The sequence below is a fragment of the Pinus tabuliformis genome, chromosome 5_2 (genome assembly GCF_031772625.1).
Source record: "Pinus tabuliformis cultivar Carrire ecotype Pingquan chromosome 5_2, CPIR1, whole genome shotgun sequence".
Lineage (NCBI taxonomy): Eukaryota > Viridiplantae > Streptophyta > Pinopsida > Pinales > Pinaceae > Pinus > Pinus tabuliformis.
In genome coordinates this window covers 432387847-432413394 of record NC_142306.1, presented here as the reverse complement: position 1 = coordinate 432413394, position 25548 = coordinate 432387847, and the positions used below count along the sequence as shown (strand labels likewise).

The 25548-nt window shown below is 34.0% G+C and overlaps 1 protein-coding gene and 1 pseudogene across 1 annotated transcript; both read left to right on the top strand.

Annotated features, from left to right (window-relative positions):
• Positions 1 to 218: 218 nt before the first annotated feature.
• LOC149159495 (putative pectate lyase 18) lies at positions 219 to 1970 on the top strand. Its single transcript, XM_089433494.1, has 4 exons — positions 219 to 484; positions 571 to 1186; positions 1265 to 1368; positions 1462 to 1970. The coding sequence occupies exons 1-4, from the start codon at positions 282 to 284 to the stop codon at positions 1817 to 1819; spliced, it is 1281 nt and encodes a 426-aa protein (XP_089289620.1). The 5' UTR covers positions 219 to 281; the 3' UTR covers positions 1820 to 1970.
• A 10407-nt stretch (positions 1971 to 12377) lies between these two features.
• Positions 12378 to 13442, top strand: LOC149159494 (putative pectate lyase 8 pseudogene; annotated as a pseudogene).
• Positions 13443 to 25548: the final 12106 nt, after the last annotated feature.

Here is a 25548-nt window from a genome sequence, read left to right as displayed (position 1 = left end):
TATGACATGTGAAAATACTATGGTAGAGATTTGACGGGTAACAATTAGGGTTGGGAAAGCCAATATTCAGAAGTTCACAATATTCCGTATTTTGTCTGGAGTTTCCCTCACCATGTGTATCACTGAAAGAGCGGTACTGCAGTGTCGGTAACGACAAAACGGTGGAAGCTATAAGAAGGCCCCGGCATTTGCAAGAGTGGATCAGAGCAGAAGCAACCACCACCAGTGTTCTTAGTGTTGTTGTTTCTTTGAGAAGACAAACGTGAGTCGTGGCGGTCAAAATGAGGAATCAAATTAGTATTTTGAGCTGCATGCTGTTGATTGGAATACTCCGTTGCGTCCATGGCGGGGCGCCAAAGCCATTTGAATCAAAATATGGAGAGAAGTTTATGGGACGGAAGATAGTCGAGGCACCGGGCAATATAACTAGATCCACGTTCCCTGTGGAGAAAGATCAGAGGAACGGAGCGAAAATAGTTCAACAGTAAGTAAATCGCTCACTGCGACATTACATTGTTAATCTCTCTGTTGTTTTTTTTAATTATTTGATGTTGGAGGTTGAATTGACAGAGGAAGAAGAAGCATTATTAACAGTACAAGAGAAGAAGAGGATCAGAGCGTGTTGTCATGTGCAACGGGTAATCCCATCGATGACTGTTGGCGGTGCGACCCCAACTGGGAGCGCAACAGAAAACTGCTGGCGGATTGCAGCATTGGATTTGGCAAGGATGCCATCGGAGGAAAGAACGGCAAGTTTTATGTCGTTAAGGATGCGGGTGATGATGCCGTGAATCCATCCCATGGCACACTGCGTCATGCTGTGATTCAGACGGAGCCGCTGTGGATCATCTTCCAGAATGACATGCTCATCCAGCTCAAGGAAGCGCTGGTTATTAACAGCTTCAAAACAATCGATGGACGAGGCGCCAACGTTCACATTGGTAAGGGCCCGTGTATCACCATAAACGATGCGACAAACATCATCATTCATGGCATCCACATTCATGACTGTACAAGTGTAGGGAACGCTGCGGTAAATCACGGAGATGGGATTTCTATCTCGACAGCGAGGTACATATGGGTGGACCATTGCTCTATGTCTAACTGCGAAGATGGCCTCATTGACGCTATCAAGTCGTCCACCTATATCACCATTTCCAACAATTACTTCACTCGCCACGACAAGGTAAGCAATCTCACATATTCACTCTATTTCATTCCTTCCCTTCTACCTTCACAATGCTCTGCTCTTCTCCAATGGTAGGTGATGCTATTGGGTCACAGTGACGACCACCATCATGACAAAGTTATGCAGGCAACGGTTGCACTCAACCATTTCGGCGAAGGTCTCGTGCAACGAATGCCCAGGTGAGTAATTAATTGTTATTTCATTCATTTCCCGTCTTACTTTTTAATTTTTTTGTGAAGGAAAAGTATGAAATAGCTATTAAATGGATGTAGGTGTCGGTTTGGATACTTCCATGTGTTTAACAATGATTACACTGGGTGGGAAATGTATGCCATCGGTGGAAGTTCAAACCCCACCATACTAAGTCAAGGCAATAGATTTATGGCATCAAACCCCTTTGCTAAAGAAGTAACCAAGAGGCAAAACGCCACAGAAAGTGAATGGAAAAAGTGGAACTGGATATCAGAGGATGATATGCTACTAAATGGTGCATATTTCACGCCGTCAGGATCTCAGGTGCTTTCGACCTATGCAACCGCATACAGTGGCAGGCCAAAGAGTTCGGCCGTTGTGGAAGAGATCACCAGGAACGCAGGCGTGCTCTCGTGCAAGAAAGGAACTCGCTGCTAACTGCAACTTCTTACCTACAATTATCACAGCTGAACTTGAGTAGCCGCAAACATTGCTTTTACTTTTGTAAACTGTCTTCTTCAATGTCGCCCTTCTTACACTTCTCAATGTCGCCCTTCTTATCCTTCACATTATCTTTTATAATAATAAGTTATCCCAATGTCGCCCTTCTTATCCTTCACATTATCTTTTATAATAATAAGTTATCCCAATGTCGCCCTTCTTATCCTTCACATTATTTTTTATAAGAATAAGATTAAAAATAATAATAATAATAAGTTATTCAATACATATATGAAAAGATTCATGTTTATATGAAAATGTAAATTTTAAAAATAGTCATTTTAAATTTTATTGGCAAGGATTTATTCAAAAGAATTATGTGCCGTGTTTGAATCATGGTTTTGATGCAGGAAATCGATTTAGCCCCATCAAAAACTTTTGGGCATCCAAAACCTTGAAATTTGACAGCTATAACTTGGATTTGTAAAAATCACTACTATATTGATTTTCAGGGAAAAAAGCAACCTAGTTAGACTAAGGCATTTTATGTGTTGGGTTGGCATAATTTAATATCCGTTTTGGGGGACAAATCTGAATGAAACCTATGTAAATGAAAACCTCTTTTATATAAAAAAAAAGAGGGTTTGCTTTATATATATATATATATATATATATATATATATATATATATATCATTTTCCAACCAGCGTTAAATCATATTAGCATGTTCACAATTTCATACGTAAATTGATGGATAATGCCCTATCCACAATATAAGTGTGTAACTTACCTCATTTTCATTACATATCCATGTGGTTCTTCATATTTACTTGAGGTCATTAATAGATTTGTAGAAGTAGATTATCTTAATAGTACAAATCATATATATAGACCCTCAAATCAACTCATTCCTTCAAACACCCAGTAAAAATATCCAACAACCTTATATAACTCTTGATATGGTCAGGATTCATATATATTCATGGCATGATGAAATTTTAGATGGCAGTATAATCCCAAAAGTACCAAATATCAATCTAGCCAAAGCACATCAATCAATAAAGTCATGTAATTAACAAATCTAAAATGCAGTGAATTATTATTGTAAGTTATAGTGAAAAAAAGACATTACAATATTAAAAGAATGATATTAGTTTTATCAACATAATATAATCTCATAATATGATCATTTATAAAAAAATAACCTGAAATTATTAAAACATATATATTAAAATGATGCTAATAGGAATTAGAGACTAGTGGCATGATTAGCATTGGAATCCAAAGTTTTGTGAGTCATGTTACAAACAAAAAATTGAATTTATAGTAATTATAAACTTAGACTAATAAAAGGTTGAATTAGACAAGAGTTTACACCCATGGGTTGGCATATGTGTTACTCTAGTCTACTAGATCTATTAGTTGATTTACTCAACTACACAATCAACCCTTCTAGACCATCAACCTATATAATTGGTTTACCCTCTTATTTAGTCCATTTTCAAGCCACATTCATGTATTGTTGAGTTAAGTTGACTTCTTAGACAATTGTGGTAATAAAGGAAAAGTTGATTCATAATGTCCCTTAGCTAGGTGATAGTGGGGTGATAGAAGGTGTGATTCAAATGGAGCCACTCTAGGCCATATTCTATAATGACATGGTTATATAACTAAAGTAAGAGCTGATAACTTATAGTTTCAAAACAATCTATGAATGAGAAACAAACATCCGTATTTCTAAGAGCTTTTGTATCATGATAAAGAAATGCTATAGACATAATCATTCTTTCCATGTGCATTCAAATCTATAAGAATGTAAGAGACATATAGTAAACATATATCTTCTTCATAGTGGTTTGAGGAAACGAAGTCATGGATATGGGATTTCAATCTTCACAGGGAGGCAACTATGGGTGGACCATTGCTCCATGTATAACTATGAAGATGGTCTCATTCACATAATTAATTAATCCATGTATATTCCGATTTTTAACGATTATTTCACTCACTACAACAAGGTTAACTTCAATATTCAATCAAAGACAACGTGTTAACTAATTATTTCATTGCAATTCACACTATTTTATTCATTCTCTTCTAGATTCACAATGATAAGATATTTAGGTTGGTATGTTTTTTTCCTATTGTAGGTGTTAATGTTGGGTCAAACTCACAATTGCCATGATGATAGAATTATGTGGGTATAAGAAACCATTTTGGTGAAGGTACTGAGCATCAAAAGATGAGGTGAATATTAATTATTGTTTTGTTCTACCACTTCCTATATCATTTTGCAACTTCTTTGTGAAAGAACAACATTGTTAATATTATTATTTTTAGATTAAATTGTGAATTACATGAATGTAGGTGTTGGTTTGGACACATATATGTAATTAAAAATAACTAGAATTCGTGGCAAGTGTATTCCATCCATGGAAGTTCAAACCCCACTATTTTCATTTAAGCCAATTTAAAACAATAATGAAATTAAATAGAATTTAAACTAGAAACCAAAAATTTATGTGGTTCTTAGCTATGCATATCACATGAGATTTTGGGATATGTAATTGCATATAGTTTAACACCAAAGATGTTGGCCCTTATGAAATGAATCACTAGGAATACAAGCAGTCTCTCATCAAATAAAAAGACTCAAAGTTAACTACAACTTCTTATCCACTATCATGATTGAATTGAAGCACCCCCAAATATTGTTATTATTTTCAAAATAGTATCCCTCTCCTTTTAGCTCTCATTTCCACTCTTTTTTTCGTAAGTTGAATTACTTATATTTCATCTGGAAGAAAGTGATTATAGATCTTGACATTTAGGTCCATCCAGTAAAACATGACAACCCAAAAAACCAAGTACAACAAAGCCATAGAGAAGAATGTTCACTCCATTACATCTAGCATAGTTATCATTTCCACTGTGGATACAAACAAGAGAAAATGAGACCAAGTCTATAAGTACTTCTCTACATTGTTTTCATAGTTGAGGAGAGACCATGAAGTTCAAAAAAAAGAAACAAATTTCCTCTTTGCACCAACAAACCAAAAATAATTTCAAGCATGCCAAAGCAAAGCATGTCTCCATAAAATGCATAATTGACCTAAAATTGATTTCCACAAAATAAAATATAATTCTAGGAGCACTCCTAGATCACCATCATTTTGCTGAATTAAAAGGTTAAGAAGGTTTATATAATTACAAATATTTTGAAAATTAGATCTAGTATTAATATAAGATGCAAAGTCTAATAAAAAGTGATTTCCCTCTTCAACCCTTCAAGGATAATAGAGGTGACAAACTCTTTCATCTTATGGAATTTTGGAAATCAATCAATACCTAGTTTCACTCTAAAGCTCCTCATAATTAGTTCTAATATTGGCAATGTTCATTTTCTTCTTAGCACTAGTCAAGGCAGAGAGATACTTTTGGTTTTTGAGATTGGGGTTAATCACCTCCTTCTAATATCGTATTTTTATTTTTCCCTCCACCTATTTATTTTCACAAAATTTCTCGTTGAATTTGGAAGTAATAATAATTTTATTATTATCCAAATTGTCAAAGATGATTTCCTTATTTAATTTCTCCTTAAATTTGGAAGTAATAATATTTTTAGTAGTATCCAAATTTTGAAACATGATCTCCTCATTTATTCCCCAATGATCTAGCCAATACTCATGATCCTTATGCCACCCTTTCTTGAGTTGAAGGAGAGAATTTTTACTAGAGTTGGAAGGAATATTGGGAAATCTCTTTCCCTCCGTGTTATATGAATTCTTATCCATATGAAAACTAGTCATAACCAAGTTTTTATGTAGGAGTGTCTTTCTTGAATTAAGAGGATGGGGTAGAGAGTCCTTTATTCTTAAGTTTTTAGGTAATAAACTACTTTTCAATTGTTTCAATATTCTTCCATAAATCTCTAGATATATTGCAACCCCAAACCTCACACATTCGTAAAAGAGCAGGAGTGACAAGAGTGTCAAAGAGGATATTTTTTATTCGAAATCTAAAACTCTACCAACTTATAATCATTTTCAACCCATAATAAACTTTCCAGCCTCCATTTATCATTTTCTCAATGTTATAATTCCAATTGTGCTTATTATGGATGTCATTTCCCAAATATTTGTATGAATGGACTTATTGCAAGGAGTTGTTTTCATGATTGAAAATATCATAGGTGATATTTTTGGATATTATGACTTTAGTTTTGTTGGTATTTGTAGTCATATTTACTTGAAGTAGAAATGTTGGACGCTTTTGAATTTCTAACCATGATCATAATAGTTCCTTAGAAAAATAACAATATAATCAATGTAAAGGAGAAGTTTTATGATCATACAAGTGAATGTGGGGCCAACCCAACCTACATCTTCCAAAAAACCTTATATTTTATACATGTATAAGCCAAAAATGGTAAGGGATATGGGACAAACATACTTCAATCTAATATTGCATATAATTTTGTCTGAACAACCCTGAGTGGCCATAAAATTTACAATAAGATTTTCATATAGCCTTGCCATAGAATATTTGAACTCGATAGGAACCATTGTCTCTTTTAGCCTCTTCCATGACTATTTTCTAGGAATAGTGCTAAAAGATTTTCTAAAGTCAACAAAACCACAAAAGAGATCAATTTTGTTATTGAAGCATTCCCCTACAGTTATCCTAAGAGTAATGACATGGTCCATGGTTGAATGATATCTCTTACACCAAACTTGGCCTTTAGGTCTTTTACCATGGTTTTCAAGCCAAAGGCTAATCTTCTTTTCCAAAAATAAGCCCATATACTTTGGCTAAAATATGGCTAAACATAATGGTCTTGTAATTAGAGGGAATTCTAATATCCTCACTCTTAAATATAGAAGCAATAAGGCTCTATATCCAAGTGATACAAAAGCATTGGTTCACTACTAAATTAAAGTGGCCATGTATGTGCAAGATGAGGATATATTCTTCCATTTTAACAATTTCAACTCGGTATCCTTCAATGTTCTTAGATTTCTCACTAGAAAGTTTCTTGACCCCAAAGTCGATATCCTCCAAACAAATGATATCATTCCCTATAAGGCATTCAAAATCATGAACATGGTGTTAGGGGATTCATAGAATTTTTTAAGGTAAATATTCTAGTTCTTCAAAGGAATCAAAAGATTTTCTTTACACGTAGGAATGAAAAATTTCCTCTAAAACTTGTTAGGATCAAATTCAAAGAGGTGTAGTAGCTTATCTTTCTTTTTACTTGTAAAATATATTTTTCTTTCTTTTAATACCCAATTTCTAGGTATTTATGTTATCAAGCTTTAAGGTTTTGTTAGTAGCATCTCTAATAGTTTTTCTATCAATTTTTCAATCATTATCATACCAAAGATTGGTAGTTCTACTATTCTTTTTATATGACACCTTGCTAGAGAACTTTTTAATGGTCGTTGTGAAATTATCATAGAGGTTTTCAATGTAATAAGTTAAGAGGTGTAGATCCCTATTTAAATACTTTAAGAAGCTAAAAATTTGTTCTCTTCTCCAAAAGTAGGTGCCTTTGACTCTCTCAATTGTCATGTATGTGCTTGTTTTTCATGGACAAGTTTAGAGTTAAGGTTAAAGGTCTATTATGAGAGTCAATATCATGCTCAAGTCAAGATCATGATCATTTAATAGGTCAAGATTTACAATATAGCTCGAAATATGGTTATCTAATATTACATAATCTACAACACTAAGTTCAAGTGTATGAATACAAATCAATCATGGTCATTTAATAGGTCAAGATTTACAATTTGGCTAGAAATATGGTTATCTAATATTACATAATCTACAACACTAAGTTGAAGTGTATGAATATAAATCATTTAATTGTAGTTTGGTCACTTAATTACACCGTTACAAACTATAAAACCCTCAAAACTATAACGTTTAACTAACTCTATTTCAAATAAAATTTCAGATAAATCTATTAACTATATAAATTTATATATAATTTAAAATATCAAAACACAAAAGTATTACAATCATAATGACAAAAATTACTCTCATTTATATATATAAACTTAAACCTTCATTACTAAAAATCCAATAAAAATTGATTAAATGTTTTCAAGAAAAGTTTGGTTCACTTGCATACACGAGCTTTTGTTTTTTTGCCATTTATATGTGTTCTTGTGCTGGGCTAAAATACCTTTTGTGTTAGGGTATATTAAAATAGTAAGAAATTAATTAAAAATAAATAAATATATTTATATAAAATTAATTATATTTATTTATTTAATTGTAAAAATATATTATTAAATATTATTATAATATTAAATATATAAAAAATAATAATATAAATTTTACAAAATTTGGATCAAAATTAAAAATATAACATAATAATTCCACACTCACAAATAAGATCAAAAGTTATAAGTTTACCATCATAAATCTTGTCTAATGAGCAGTGGCTAACAAATAACGTGATGATGGAGCGTTATGCTAAATAATTGTGAAAAGTAATACTAATATATTATGATATTTATATAAAACTTATATATAGTTTATGCTTTTATTTTAATTAATTTCAGACTTATTTTGATTAAATTAATAAATATTTCATTTTTATTATTTTGGTTGAATTTAAATTTATAGTTTAAGCTTAATCTTTATTGACATTTTCTTGCCATTTACATGTTAAACTTTAACGATTAGATATTTACCTAAGATTTGCGTGTTAAACTTATCTTAAATTCAAATTAAACGTGTCATGTGAAAATACTGTTGTAGATTTGACGGCAAGCGATGAGGATATGTATACATGTCACTTAAATTTCCATATGAATACAACAAACTTCGATCTTTTGACTTTTAAGCCTCCAACATTTCCCAATTTTTTCAAAACATAATTGAATATTGCAAACTTTTAGGGTTCGTTCGCTTTCATCGCTTTCTCATGTATTGCTTAAAGTTAGCATCCAGATAAAATCACAGGGTGTGAGGGCTGTGTGTACAAGTTGAAAATAAGTGAGTAAAAGATATTAAAATGAGTTATGTATATTAAGATTATAGGTATTATTTTTAATTTAGCTATTTGTGAGGGCTGTGTGTACAAGTTGAAAATAAGTGAGCAAAAGATATTAAAATGAGTTTATGTATATTAAGATTATAGGTATTATTTTTAATTTAGCTATTTTACGAATATATAATAAGTTAACATAAAACTTCAAAAATATTAAAATGAGTTTATATTTATGTTATTTTTAATGGCTATATTATTTTTAATTTAGCTATTTTACGAATATACAATAAGTTAACATAAAACTCCAAAAATATTAAAATGAATTATTTTTAATTTACCTATTTTATGAATATAAGTTGTAATTTTTTGTTGGAGAATTCTATTTCAAATGGAAGATGGGGTTTCTATACTAGTTGTTTAGTGTTCTCTTATTGTTCAGCTTTGTGAATGGAAGAAGGAGTGGAGCTGGGGCTTTTTGAAGTTACAAAGTTTATATAAAAATGGATAAATTAACAATAACTAAAAAAATTTACTTTTTCAGTAATCAATTATATAATTATAAAAGAGATATGAAATATTTATTTTAAAATAAAACTTAATTAAAATTTAATATCATTATTAGAAAAATGTTTAAGATTTTATTTTGATTTTTCTAAAAAAAGAAATCTAGATGTCTTATATAGCCTTCTTTATGCTCTTCTTATATTACTTTTACAAAATAAGACATGCTCACTCACCCAAAATTTTTAATTGTGTATTCACTAATATATATATATGATCATCCCTCCACATGTCTCTTCCATAAATAATTTTAATTTCTAAAAATGTATATTATTATTTCCTCTCTCAACAATTGTTCCAATTTTCAATGTATTTTATTATCTTTTCTAACTTTCTTTATTTTTTCATGTGTTATTTCATTAAAAAAAAAAGTAAGATATTATATCAAATTTATACTAATACATATTGTTAATGCCTTACTTCCATTTCAAATTCCACATAGAAAAAAAACTATTTTTACCTCAAATGCTTACTCTTATGAAATACATGTGATTATCCTTGTATAAATATTACTTTCACGAATTTACTTATTCATAATGTAATTTTGAATTGGATTCACATAACGGATATATTTCTTAAAATATTTAATCTATATCAACATTACCATTGATTCCAATACAATCAGTATATCAACATTGATTGATTCCAATATAATCAGTACCAATGGCGAGGTTATGATCATCTATTCAATTAGACATTTTTATTGTAGGAAGGAAATTAATATAACATCAAAAATTTCTATGTTATCTACGTTCCACTTACTCATATAGTTTAATTAGAAATTTTTATGGTAGGAAGGAAATTAATATAACATCCAAAATTTCTATGTTATCTACATTCCATTTACCAATGGTGGGAGACTCATGGTCATCCAGATGTGAGGATTTAATGTAGGTATAACAAGCCCCTCCATAATACCTTATGAGTTTCATCATATGACATATCCTCATGGAAATGTGTAATTTTTGTATTTTTTTACAACATTTAGACATGTGTAGAAATAATTAGCAATATTTATTTATATATTCACGGAAATTTACATATACACATCAAATAGATATTTTTTCCAACAAGTTTAAATCATATTAGCATGCTCACAACACCATATTCAAATTGATATATAATGTCCTATGCACAACTTGGGTTTGTAACTTTACTCAGATTTCAATGCATATTCATGTGTTTCTTCATATCCACTTGAAATATTATGAATATATTTGTATAAATAGATTAATTCAATAGTACAAATCATACTTATACCATCGTATATATTCACCATCAAATCAAGTCACTTGTTCATACACCCAATCAAATTTTCCAACAACATTAAGTAACTCTTATTATGTTCATAACTCATATATATTCATGACAGAAAGAATTATTAAATGCTTGTGTAATCCAAAAGAGTACCAAACATCAATCAAGTCAAATCACTTGAATCAAGAAAGTTAAGTAATTAACAAATCTAGAATGCACTCAATTATTAGTGTAAATTACAATGAAACTAAAGGCACTACAATACTTAAAAAGATATTAACTTTATCAACATACAATATTGACATGGTCACAATATGATTCTTTTATAAAATAATAACATGACATTATTAAACCATATATATTAGCTATTTTTAATAAATTTTAAATGATTTCAAATTTAATAAAAATAATAAATTTTGGGATAAGAATACGAATATAAATATGAATAATGAACATGGGATCAATTATAATATGCACATGATATAGAAAGGTTACATTAAATGTTAACCTATAACATATATCTAAATGGTGCATATATGAAACATAATGGGGTAGCAAGCTAAGTGGGCTTGATTGTGGGGAAAAACTCCACAGTTAAGCGCGCTTGAGCCAGAGGAGTTCTGGGATGGGTGACCTCCTGGGAAGTCCTGGTTACCGGGTGCAAGCCCCGGAAGTGATGATTGATGCTATGTGATTCATTCTCCACATTTCACTAGTTTCAATCCCACTTCTTCACCCCTGTGAGCATCACCCGATGCAATGAGTGCTAAGTGAACTATTCAAAAATCATGAGAAATTAGTCAGTTACAACTACCTCTCATGGAAATGGTCATATGTTTGAATGACTTACTTAACGCAATTGAATCCCAAAAATGATATCTAATATAATGCACTGCGTAAATCCCCCATACTTAAATTCAAAAAGAGTCAAGGGATCTCTACTTGAATGGTTCATGAGGCACAATACTTGCTAAGGTTTTGCAAATGGGGTAGCAAGCTAAGTGGGCTTGATTGTGGGGAAAAACTCCACAGTTAAGCGCGCTTGAGCCAGAGGAGTTCTGGGATGGGTGACCTCCTGGGAAGTCCTGGTTACCGGGTGCAAGCCCCGGAAGTGATGATTGATGCTATGTGATTCGTTCTCCACATTTCACTAGTTCAAAAATCATGAGAAATTAGTCAGTTACGACTACCTCTCATGGAAATGGTCATACGTTTGAATGACTTACTTAACGCAGTTGAATCCCAAAAATGATATCTAACTATTATAAAATCACATATTTTATCCCAACAAGAATAAAGAAAAGTGCAATAACTTTTTTATAGCTACAATTAAATACAACTTACAAATATGTTATGAAGATAAAAGTTCAAATTTGCATTATTGTTAAAATGATAGTACAATTGGTTTCAATATTACTTAAATGTTGTTTAAATAGCTACAATAACTACAATTATTATTGCAGTTATCTTTATCTTTGTGCAAGAGAAACTACCTCAAAATTTTGTTAATTGTAGTGCTAGAATATTGTATGTTATATAAATGATGAAATATTTACAAATATATGAGTTTAGGATGCTTTGTCATAAGTTATTTATCTATATAAAAGAGGAAACATTTTGCATAAAAAAATTAAGATAACTTCCTAAGGCTTAAAGAATTAATGTGTATTTGGGTATAAACAATTATCTAAAGAAAACTTACGAAATATAAATGAACAATGACTATAATTTATTATGTGGTTACATAATATAAATGCGATCGGAGGCAAAGACAATAAGTTTTATGTGGTTACGAATTCTAGTGATGATGCCGTGAATCCATCCCATGGCACAGTACGTCATGTTGTGATTCAGACGGAGCCGCTCTGGATCATCTTCCACAATGACATGCTCATCCAGCTCAAGGAAGAGTTGTTTATTAACAACTTCAAAACAATCGGTGGATGAGGCTCCAAAATCCACATTGGTAAGTCACCATAAAATATGCGACAAACATCATCATTCATGGCATCCACATTCATGATTGTAAAAGTCTAGGAACATCTATGGTAAATATGTATCCTCTTAAGAGTGTGTCAAGAAAAATAAATCATGAAGATGGGATTTCCATCTCGACAGCGACGCACATATGGGTGGACCATTGCTCTATGTCTAACTGCAAAAATGGCCTCATTGACTCAGTTAATTCATACACCTATATCACCATTTCCAATGATTATTTCCATCGCCACAACAAGGTGACTTCACATAATCATTCCTTCATTAATTACAATTCACTCTATTTTATTCCTTCTCTTCTACCTTGACAATGGTATGCTGTTCTCCAATGGTAGGTAATGCTATTGGGTCACAGTGATGAGCACCATCATGACAAAGTTATGCATGCAAAAGTTGCACTCAACCATTTTGGCGATCGTCTTGTGCAACGAATGCCAAGGTGAATAATTTAATTGTTATTTCATTCATTTCCCCTCTTATTTTTCATTTTGTTGTGAAGGAAAAGTATGAAACAACTATTATATTATTTAGAAATTATATTATGAATTAACTAGATGTAGGTGCCTATTTGGATACTTCCATGTGTTTAACAATGATTACACTAAGTGGGGAATGTATGCCATCGGTGGAATTTCAAACCCCACCATACTGAGTCAGGGCAATAGATTCATGGCATCTACAAATCCCTTAGCTAAAGAAATAACCAGGAGGAAAAACACCACAGAAATTGAATGGAAAAAGTGGAACTGGATATCAGAAGTTGATGCACTGCTAAATGGTGCACATTTCATGCCATTATGATTGTAGGTGCTTTCGACCTATGCAACTACATACAGTGGTAGACCAAAGAGTTCAGCCCTTGTGGAAAATCTCACCAGGAACACAAGCGTGCTATCATGTAAGAAAGGAACTGCCTGCTGTAATGTCCCCAGAAAAATGTAAATATTTTATTTTACTGCAATAAAAACAAAACTGGATATTATGATTATTGTCTGAATTAAGTATTTAATTTTGTTAATTATTAAAGAGAGAAAGCTTTTTTTTTAGTGTTAACAAATCTTGTAACTTTTCATATCAAGAAATTTAAGGTAGGCAATTGCCAAAAATCATAACTACCTCCCTGATTATGAATTCTCCAAACAAAGAACTCAAAAAGGGGAGAAAAACCTGTGAGTTACTAGGGAGAAAGGGAGAGGAACCGTGCTGAGGGGTCAGACTGTAAGAGAAGCTATGTCTAGTGGTGACTAGATAGTGAAGACACTGTGTGCGAAGTGTTCCAAGAAAACATTGGTATTTTGAGCAATCTCTCTCGGGGAGACTTGCACTTGGCAGAAGTCTCATGGATGGGAGGATGGAAATCTGTAAATTACACACATGACTTCAACAGTTTAATTTTCTTTCATGATTACAGCTGTACATGTAACTAAATAACCTAGACCAACTTATTTGTTTATGAGCTGTTAGGATAAAATGTTCAGTTCTGGTAAATGCTATAACTAACACCTAAAATGATCACTATACAGTGATATATGAAAATTAGAGATAAGATATTTTTACTTAAATGGAGATTTGAACAATTAAATACAGACTCAGGAAATTAGTTTTTGATAGAGAAAAAGAAAAACTATGCATGCATAGTATTAATAGAAAATAAGTTCAACGAGCCACGAGAAGAATGTAATAACAAATTACTTGCTAAAACCGAGAAGCAAAATATTTATAAATAAAAATAATGAGTGAAAACTGTGTAAATTATTAAATTAAAAAAATCACAATAGCCCCTTTCTTTTCTCTACATTTTCTAATACTAGCAATAGAATCCGAAAACTTATATGGCAGCACTGACCAATAGAATCCCAAAGTCATTTAGGGTGAATAGAAAGTCTAAGCATGACGCAAATAGCCATATAAATATAGGAATAGCTTAACCACAGAAAGCTTTTAATAACCATAAAAAATAGATGTGCATCTTAGAAGAAGAACTATGCTTATAATTCAAGAAAACGTTTTAAAAACCCCAAATTTCGCATATGTCGAAATAACAGAGTTCGAGTCATTGCCTAATAGTTCACATGCATCATGCTCCAGAACCAAAGAGATGTCGTAATAGAGAGTTATCCAGTGAATACATCAAATAAAACTAAAGATAGAGTTTAGGTGTAGCTAAAAACATTATATGCCCAGTCATTAAAAATCATGCTATGCCTATGTTGTAAAGATGACAAGCCCAAAAGCCATCAATGCACCTAGAAGCACCGTGGAGAAGGATCTAGGCCTTCCCATGAGTTTTCCTGGTTTGGCATTATAAAGCCAGATACCATTTGAGTATCACAAGGAAGTTTTCAAGCCTCTTAAATACAAACAAAGATGATAAAGGCTAAACCTTGATTCCATTTCAACAAACATGAGATATGTAGTCTTTCGAAAATAGAAATCAATACCCACTTAAATATACATTTGGAGCAGTGAATTTTTCCTTGGGCCAAGCCCCTTTTTGTTCAAATTAGAATAATTACATTTTCTTTCAAGTGTAAATCTAGAAAACCTAGACAATTACTCTAAACAACTAAAAGAAACATCTATAGGAACAACTGACCTCTTTACTCGGCCATTACACAGACCGTGGCTAGACTAAAGCATACCCATAAACCCTTTAATGATTGGAGCAAGAGAATGGTGGTAGGATTAGTGTAAACTACTATGGGGGTCCTTAGGAATGCCAAGCCGATATCTGCAAAACCTACATCCCAGTGTCAGAAAGTTGTTAAAAGATACCAGTTGAGATGAACTTAGATGAAAGCCAGGGAAAAGATAATGAAATTTATGGACTTAACTGACATATGCCACACCTGGGTAGAGAAATCATTTTCCTCAAGAGCCATTATGGATGCCATGACATCCTCGACACTGCACAAACCCTCCTGAAGCGAAACTATGGTAGCATAGCATGAGAGCCGAGAGCAGAAGTGAATAATGAACCACACCACCAGCATATTGCACATTGAAGCTTTCCAGAAAGTATAACAACCGTAGGATCGGCACCCACGCTTGTGCACCATCGATGAAGCAAAGAGAACAAGGCAAGGAGCACATCTCAAGGGCAACCGACGTAATCAACGAAGCCTACTCTCGTTACAACTCTGTGGTAGAGCAGAACATTAATAAGCTTTAAATTACATACAGAGAACTATATACAACACTAAAGCCGAAGTGTGATTTGAATTGTAAACATTACATGTAAAATATGCATATAAGTAATAAAATATCATTCTAAATAAGATTGTACCATCATAACCATGCGCAAAAGTTGTTATTTGACTTATGGAAATTACAATAAACCTGGATAGATAGTAATCATTTATATGACTATAGTAAGTAGGTAAAAGAGCTATGGTATAAGGTAATTTATTATTATTATTATAGTATATATGGAGATATGACAAGTGGTTTTAGAGCCAATTTATCAAACTAAGGCCTCTAGAGAGAACAGATATACAAAAAAAAAACTAATGATTGATAGTCTTGTACATGTACAACAAAAGAACATGAGAAGGATAGATAGTGCTCCTCACAGAAACATGATAGGCTTAGGACCTACAACCTTCCCTGAAACCAACCCTAAAGTATGGGTACAGTTAGGAGAAGAACCTCGCAGTACCAATCTTACAATATTGGAGACTATGCACGAATTAAAGAACGAAATGGCCCGATTACGAGTAGACAATGAATGGTTAATGTTGGAACAATAAAATATTATGAAATGCCTGTCAGATAAGAAAAATTAGTGTCAGGTGATTCCCAACCAAGAACATGGGCAAATATCAGGAGAACAAGAGTATCAGACAGAGTATATGGAAACAGAAGGAGAGGAAGAAAATCAAGAGCAAAAGTCAAATAATGCCTCAGAGTATAAGACACAAAAGAGGCAAAGGACATAACTACAAGGGAGGTTATGGAAAATAAAGCCGCCCCTCTTTGATGCAGAACAAGAAGAGGCAGTTGAAGCCTGGCTTGTTAATATGAATAAATACTTTCAGCTATATGAGTATGACCACAACATAAAGACTCGTTTGGCCATTTTCCAGCTGCAAGGAAATGCTACCTTATGGTGGGAAGAGGTAAATACCATACTGTTGGCATTATGGAACAAGTTTGGAGCTATGGCACATGGGTTGTCCTTGATGGCAACTCTCTTTGGTGATAGATCTCAGGTCCAGATCTCAGTTCAGCTTTCAGAATGAAGAAAAAGATATATACGTAGGTTCACCTAGACAAAGATGCGTATACACGTGGGTTAGACGTTACAAAGGCGCGTATGCATATACACGCACTTTCATGCAAGGAAAAGCGTGTATATATTGGAGAACTTACTTTTGGTCCGTGGTAGTTAGTCCTTCATATTTGAATCTATGGTTTTGGACCATGGTATCTCGTCAGAAGTGTTAACCCCAAGTATTGGGTCCAAGGTATTGTTTTATTATGGTTTTGGACCGTGGTATTGTGAAAGGACTAAGACTATAAAAGAGGAAGCAGATCATTTGGCAAAGGATCATCTAAATTAATTGAATATCTAATAAGTGCTAGATCTGAAATATTGGTGATTGGGGGTTATGGTGCAGATCTGGATCTGAATGAAGGAGGAACCTTGGTGCAAAGAGAAGGATAAGTTCTATTAATGGGTCATAATCTTAAGGCTTGAATGATAGTATCTTTGTATGATTTTTATCTGTTATATGTGGTGCAGACTTGATCTATAAATCTGATAATCTGTGTTAATTACTGTCTAAATATTTGAAAGAGTGAATTATCCTTTATAGATCTGTACGTAGGTTCGGTGAAGCGAAGCTGCGTATACACACTGGTTCAGTGAATACAAACAGCGTATACGTAGGTTGGTCCACACACATAAGCGTATGCACGCAGGTTTCAGGTTATTGAAGTAGCGTATATCTTTTGAGTTGTGATCTAGCTGCTTCTGTTTATTGCTACAGTGTTCTGGGTTCAGAATTAGTGTATGGTTATAGTTACTGAGTTCTGGGTACAGCTGTCAGAGAAGTGTTTATTTTTTATTCAGTTTTGATTGGTGAAAAGGTGATTGATTGAAGCATAAATTCTTGATTGATGTTCATGGGTCCAGTCTGAAAATTTATGAAACGTGGTCCTTGGAAGAAAGAGAAGGTTGTAGCCTTCTGTAGGCCAGCACCTACATACTAGTATCTTGGCTAGTGCAAGAGCTAAGGGGGTTGTAGCTCCCTTCCAGGAGAAGCTGGAGAACGAGAAAGGGTTGCAGCTCTCTGCAGGTTGCAGCCTGCATACTGGTAAAGGACTGCACCAATACATTGTAAAAAGAAGTTTCTAATTAAAAGAAGATAGAGATGAATTGCAACAGGTGGTTTTCACCCACATTGGGTTTCCACCTTATATCTTGTGTTCTTGTGTGTGATTGTCTTCTGCTCTGTTTTACTGTTTCTGGTTACTGGTTATTTAATTCTGATACACAGATTAACAATCAACATCTGAAAGATAAAGTAAATTATAATATTGCATTGTATACGCGGGTTTCCTTTTACTTAGTTGCGTATATACGCGGGTTTAATTAACTGAAGTAGCGTATATTATCTGAATTTGAAAAAGGGAATATTTGACTTGATAATATTGATTCACCCCCTCTCTCAGTATTATTTCCAACACGTACAGGGGGTGACTTAACAAAATATAACCTAGGAAAGGTTTCAAAGATATTTTAAAGAAAGATATTTAACTAAACGATTCTATGATGAGAAAGTAAAAGAGTTTCATGACCTATGGCTTGGTCAACAAATAATGGATGAGTTTATTACCAAATTTACCTCCTCACTTCAGTATGTTCCTTAGATATGGGAAGAGAAGGCAAAAGTGCAATGATTTATCAGTAGTTAACCATTGTTCATGAAAGAGCGAATTGAGTTCGACAACCCAAAAACAATGGATGAGGTCATATGGAAGGCTAGGATATGTTATCAACAAAGTAAACAGAAAAGAGAAGTTATGGGAAGAAATGGACTGGCAAGAAGGGCAATAAGTTTTCTGTTGGCAATAAGGGAAAGAAGGGCAATATCAATAAAGGACACCCCAGGCGTCATATTAATAAAAATCTACATAAGAATCAGTCTAGGTTTAGACCTTCCAATGAACCCAAACCTAGTGTGCAATCAGGCATAACTGAAGTCGAAGCAATGACAAGACCCCCAGTACACTACTGGGGATGAAGGCCACATTACATTAGGAATTGTCCTATCCACAATGACACTGAGAATATTTCACAGATTCAAGAGGCATCTACAGTAGGAGATGTAGCCAGGAGTATTCCAAAAATTAATGCCTCCCTTGAAGATCATCGAGCAGAATACCAGCCAATGATGGTGGAATTCGAGGGTAAAATCTTTGATCATGATATATCTTTTTTAATTGACCGAGGAGTTACATTAAGTTATGTTAGTCCTAAAATAGTTGATCAATGTGGTTTACAAGCTGTCAAGTTTAAAAACCCCTGGTTAGTACAGCTAACAACAGGGACAAAGAGGTGTGTGTTGGCCACGGTCAGTAACTGTCCCTTAGAAATAACAGGTTATCCTTTGGTTGTAGATCTAAACATATTACGCTTAGGCATAAAAAATTTTAGGGGCGAGTGTTCACCCTTTGGCAAAATTAAGGGGTTTTAAATTTTTAGTGGGTGATTATTTTGTATCATAGTACATTTTTACAAATCACCTCAAATAGCCCACCTTATTTTAAGGGAGAGGGTAAAAAAGGTAAATTTAGCCCTTGAAATTAGGAGTTACAACCTTCCATTCACCCATTTCCAAGAATAGGTTTTATTTAAGTGAATCCTATGGGCCAAAGGCCCAAATACCATATTTATGAAAGAGGTATGGTAAATTAATAAAAATATAAATAAATGAGAGGTGTGGTAAATAAATAAAACATTTTTTATATTTAATCCATAAGTCACCTTATATACATGCAAGGGTGTAAACAAATAAAAATATAAGTGGAGGTATGGTAAATAAATAAAACGACTTTTTATACTTACTCAAAAGGTATGGTAAATAAATAGAAATATAAATAAACTAGACGCATGGTAAATAAATAAAACCTCTTTTTATATTTAGCCCATAACCCTCATTCTATTTATGAAGGCTCAAGAAAGAGGTTTTCTTTAAGTGAATCCTGTGGGCCAAAGACCATATTTGTAAAACAGGTATGGTAAATTAATAAAAATATAAATAAACGAGAGGTATGGTAAAAAAATAATTTTTTTTTTTATATTTACTCCATAATTCACCTTATATTTATGAACACTCAAAAAATGTGTGAAACCTATGGGCAAAATACTATGGGACAAATACCATGGACTAGATTGTTATTAATACCATGCAAAAAAACATTATTAACCCTAATATTAGTATTAATAAAAAAAAATGGCACATGGTATTGACCCATGGTATTCACCTGGAATGTAGCCTACTTAAATGGGGGAATTAAACCAACATACATCCATCTTTAATTTGGATCTACTAACCCCAGAGAGGTATCAAATATCGTGATATGCAAACTAGCATAGAGTGAAAAAATAGTTGATCGATCAAGAGTAAAAATGGATGTTGTAATTTAATGTATGTTCAACATTTTAGCTTGGTTAAAATAAGAAAGAAAATATAAATCAACTATTAGTTTTATTAATTTTTATAAATTACTAATAATAATTTTTAAGCTCGAGGTTTATGATAACCCATGGTATTGACCCATGGTAATACCATGGTATTCATGTGAGCATAGACTATTTAAAGGGGAAATTCTATCATCTTAGATCCATCTTAATTCTGGGTCGACCAAGTGCTCAGAGGGATAAATAGATTTCATCCCCCTAAGAGTGGTACATGTGGAGTTAAGATGGATATAGGTTGGTTTTTATGATAATGAAGATATTAAATAGACTTAGGAAATTATATTGTAAAAACATCTTAAGGTGAATGGTTAAATCATAGAAATTGGACAAGTATATTTGTGACTTCTGTTTTAATTTGAAACAAATCCAGGGCTAAAAGGAATGGATTGATTTCATTAGTCATCCTTCTATAACTTTCCAACATATGTTGGAGTAAACAGATTTTAATTTGGGTAATTTTTCTAATTGCAAACAGGAACATACTTGTGTATTGGCAGGGTGGTTACGAGGTCCCTAGAAATGATGAATTTGAATTTTTCTTGGTTTTATATATAGTATTAGGTTTTTTCTCATGCTTTCTGTGAATGGCACGGGTGAATTTTATCCTACACCCACTAGGTTATCGATATGTAATTTCGGTAATTTTGATTTCAAAAGATATTTTAAAGAAATGCAATGATTTCATTTGTGTATTCAATAAACACAAGATTTTATAATTGAGTAAAATATTCGCCATGGCTGGTGAGAGATTTGCCAAAAAATTATATATACATATCATATTTTTGATAAAATCACCTTCCATTTTTCCTATATACCATGGAGATTCGCCCATTTATTATACATGTAAATTTGGGGGGGTTCTTAAAATTTTCCCTACCCCTAGGATCTTATAATGTCCTGATAGGCATGGACTAGCTAGAGAAGCATCGGTCCCTTATAAACTATAAAATGAAAGCTATCTGTTATATGGATGAGCAAGGAAGCAAACAAGAAATACAAGGAATTTTGAGACCACTAAAATTACGACCAATAACTGCCTCTCAACTAGCAAAGTGCATCAAGAAAGGATGCTAGATTTACACTATTCAGGTTGGTTATGCAAACTCAAAGGACAAGTCTGTTTCCCCAGAAAGTATCCTTGTGATACAAAATTTTACAAATGTATTCCCTGAAGAAATTCCAGGGCTACCTCCGAAAAGAGACATAGATTTTACCATTGAACTAATGCCAAGAGTAGCCCCGGTGTCCCGAGCTCCTTATCGTATGAGCATACTGTTATCACTCGGGTTTTCCCCAAAGTTGTAAGAAAGTGTTAAACACACATGGACAACAAAGACAATGTGAAAGATAAATCAGTCAGTACATTTTTTATTAACAGGAGATGTACATTTATAATACAATGTTGTGACTCTTGGGTTTCAGATCCCAAGGTCTCTTGGACTCCTTTTGTCCATTTGACTTCCACACTAACCCACTTAGGATTAGGTGTCCAACATTCCCCCCCTTAATCCGAAGGGTTATGTATGAGTCCAAGAAGAGAGCTATAATACAAAATGTGCAAAAATGCATGGCAGCACTAGGCTGAATGTGCTCTCTGAAATGTTGGTATAAAGGGCGGTGGTTTAAGGATGACCACCAACACTGGAACGCTTAGTGAAGTTCCTGGAAGTCTTCCAAAACTGGCAAGAAACTGAAGTTTTCTGCTAGAGGAAGTGATCCTATTGTTTTAAAGAGGGAAAGCTTCAACCATAAAAGGGAGGTCTCACCCCGCATAAAAGGTAAAACTTCAACCTGAAAAGGGAAGTCTCAACCTGTGATGGTTTAAGGATAACCAACAACTCTGGAATGCTTAATGCAATTCCTTGAACTCTTCCAAAACTGGCAAGAAGCTGGAGTCTTCTGCTAGAGGAAGTGTTCTCAATCTGTGATGGTTTAAGGATGACCAACAACTCTGGAATGCTTAATGCAATTCCTGGAACTCTTCCAAAACTCGCAAGAAGCTGGTGTCTTCTGCTAGAGGAAGTGTTCTCAATTTTTTTCACGGGCATCTTTGTCTCTGGCTACAACTCTGAAACTGGTGTGGCAGGTTGTGGCTCAGGCTCGCTTGATGTGACTTTGAAGCTTGTAGATGACCATCATTTCCCCCCCTGTCAGATACAAGGTGAGAAGATGGAGAAAACTCAACTGCAAGACTGTTCAATATTCTGGAACAAGTTCTGACATGTGTTTGGAATATCTTCTTGGTTGTTGATGCCCATTGCCAAGAAGCGATCCATCCTAGATGAATCTTTGTTCTTGCAGGATGTTTGTTTCTGAAGCATCTGTGTGAAGAATGGTTGGTTTTATGGCAGTGCCTACATGGATGAAGATCAAATCAGTGATCTTTCAAATGGCCAACTCGGTCACAGTGTTGGCATTTCACAATATGTTGTTGTTGTTGTTGTTGCTGTGGAAGAGGGGCAGAATCTGGAACAGTTGAAGCTGAACTGTCATGAGGAGCAGGTGAACTGTAATAAATGAATCCAGCACTCTGAAACTGAATAGGCTTGGCATAGTTTGGAATATGAAAGGACAAGTCCTTGTCATATCCAAGACCAGTTCTGTGCTTGTTGTGGACAAGCTGTTCCCAAGGTCTGATGATGGGCTTGGGAAGTGCAGATTGAGTTTCTGCATCTGCATGTACAACTGCTGCTTTATTTGAATGAACTGTAACATTATTGACTTGCTGTTTATGGGAGTCTGTTTCATTGTTCTGAACAGAAACAGGTTCAAAATGATGACTCCATTGCTGTAATTCTTCCTGCTGTAGTTTTGATTCAAGCTGCAAAAACTCTATCTTTTCTTGTGCGTATTGCAGACATGTTTGAATGTCTGAAAGAGAGGCTTTGTTAATTTTGACTGTGCTGTTAGCAGTGGACATGATTAGAGTTCTCAATAACTCTAATATTCTTTCAAGCTTAGCCATTTTTCTACACCTTAAAAATCCTCCAAATCCCACAGAAAAATGTAATCTGCTAAATATCTTCAAGTTGCACAAGAGAGCCCTATAGCTTAAAGGGAAAAATCAACCAGAGATATCTTGAAACTGTCAAAATTATACAAATATCACCAGACTTTCAGAGATTCTGTTCTTTAAATTCTGTAGAAATTTCACAGCAAGAATGAGAGGCTCAAAGTCCTTCCAACACAGATACAATAGATATGTTTCACCCTTAAAATGCTCAGGTATACCAAGATACGCTTTGTATGGATGCACAATTAAATGACTTCTTCCTTCTTTGAAATTCGAACTTCAACTACAGGAATGGATTACATATACCTCTGATATATCAACTCTAATAATAACAGAGATCTGAAGTAGAATATACCAGCAAATGTTAGGAAGAACAGTGGCTGTAGATAAGTGTTATAACATCAAAGAAGCTCCATCATTACAGAGAAAACACCACAGTGATAATATATGCAACGTATTCAGCTCCAAGGCGGAGAAATAAATATGGAGTGTCTTCAATATATTCACAGCCACACATCCAATGAGATGAGGAAGTTTGAGACCCTCTATAGTAGAGGTACATCACCAAACATCACTTCCAATAGTCTATACTCATTAAGATTTCAAGCACAGGTACAGTGATATGCTGCTCAACTGAAACAACTATAGAAAATACAAGTTTGTAGCCTTGGGGCTAGATCATTCTTTATACCACGAAGAAACAAGTACGCTGCCCAGGAAATGGAAGAATAGATTCCCTCTTCAGCACAGTGCTTGTATCATCATCAAACTCTGAAAATCCTCTACAACCAATATGAATCAAATAACTAACTACTGGAAAAGAAAGCTCAAAGCAAGCTTTAAAACAGATGCCTCCGGGAGCTCTGTCCTCGCCTCTAGAAGTCTAAAAAACACGCGATACTTCCTGGTGGGTAACCAGAATTTTACGTATAGAGGATGCCCAGTGGTCAAAATTGTACAGAAAAACAGACTTCCGCGGTGGCGGTGGGTGAAAGGTGGAATAGGATATTGGATTGGATTGAAAAGTGAAAAGCTGATTAAGAAGCAATCTGCTCAGCGTTGGCGCTGTCAATCTCTAATCTCAAAAATCCACACTCTCCACGATGCTTCGTCTTCTACTTCTCGTTGGTTTTCTCCACCACGCGGCTCAGCTCTTGACTCGGTTTGGTTGAGTATACCACGTGTGAGGAGGCGTGTCTGCATTACTTGTAGGAAACCATCTTCTAATTCAATTGGGTCCCTCCTAAACATATCTCTCTATCCATCCAAATGAACGGATTCTCGCTGTATATATATATATATAATATATATATATTCTCTGCCCAAAGTCCACGCTCTCTACAACCCCTTTACTGTGTGCTCAAAGGCATCGGATTGCCTCATTCCCCACGCAATTCTCTGTTGTAATCTCACGTATGTATTTATATATAAACGCATTCATACATAAATATGCTCTTCCTAAATTGCCGCGATGTATATCCATTAAGTATATGACATCCACACCAGAGACTAACAACCGTCACTAAGCAGAATGTAAAGATATTAAAGGAATCAGCATCAACACTGAATAAGTGAAAAAAGGGTCCCACATATGCTCAGATAGAACTGAACTTCAACTGCTTCAAGATTTAAACAGCTATGATTTGAGGCGATTCAAATGTTAGGCACATATAAAATTTGAACAATGCATAGACAAACTTGATTCTCGTAACGAGTTTCTTTCTGAAGATTTCGTGGAAAACTTGAAGCGGATGGAAACTCTGTACGGAGCAAAGGACTTCGTTTCAACTTCTCAGCTCAGTTTGCTGCGGCCTGGCGCTTTCTATTTGACTAAAGTAGATTCCATGTACCGACGTTTCTATTCCCACAAAGTTATTAGTGCTGAACAATGCATAGACAACTTTTGGACGGACATATGTATAAACCCACAGTGTTAATACCATTTAACAGTTATTCAATAATGCAGCGTAATATTCAACACTATTTAAACTCACAACATTAATCTTCAATAGATATGGACAGCGTTCAAAAACTGCACCAAACAATGACTCAAAAACTGCACCAACGTGCCTCTTAATACCGCTGCCTCTACTTTGATGAGTTTAGCCCGACGTCCTCAGTAAACAACCCTCACGAGCCTCAGGAACATCTTGCTGCAACAGAAAGGGCCTATACACATAGTCACC

Coding starts and splice junctions, on each gene's coding strand:
- LOC149159495 (XM_089433494.1), top strand. CDS start 282: ATGAGGAATCAAATTAGTATTTTGAGCTGCATGCTGTTGATTGGAATA. Junction 485..570: donor GGAGCGAAAATAGTTCAACA/GTAAGTAAATCG, acceptor TTGAATTGACAG/AGGAAGAAGAAGCATTATTA. Junction 1,187..1,264: donor ACTTCACTCGCCACGACAAG/GTAAGCAATCTC, acceptor CTCCAATGGTAG/GTGATGCTATTGGGTCACAG.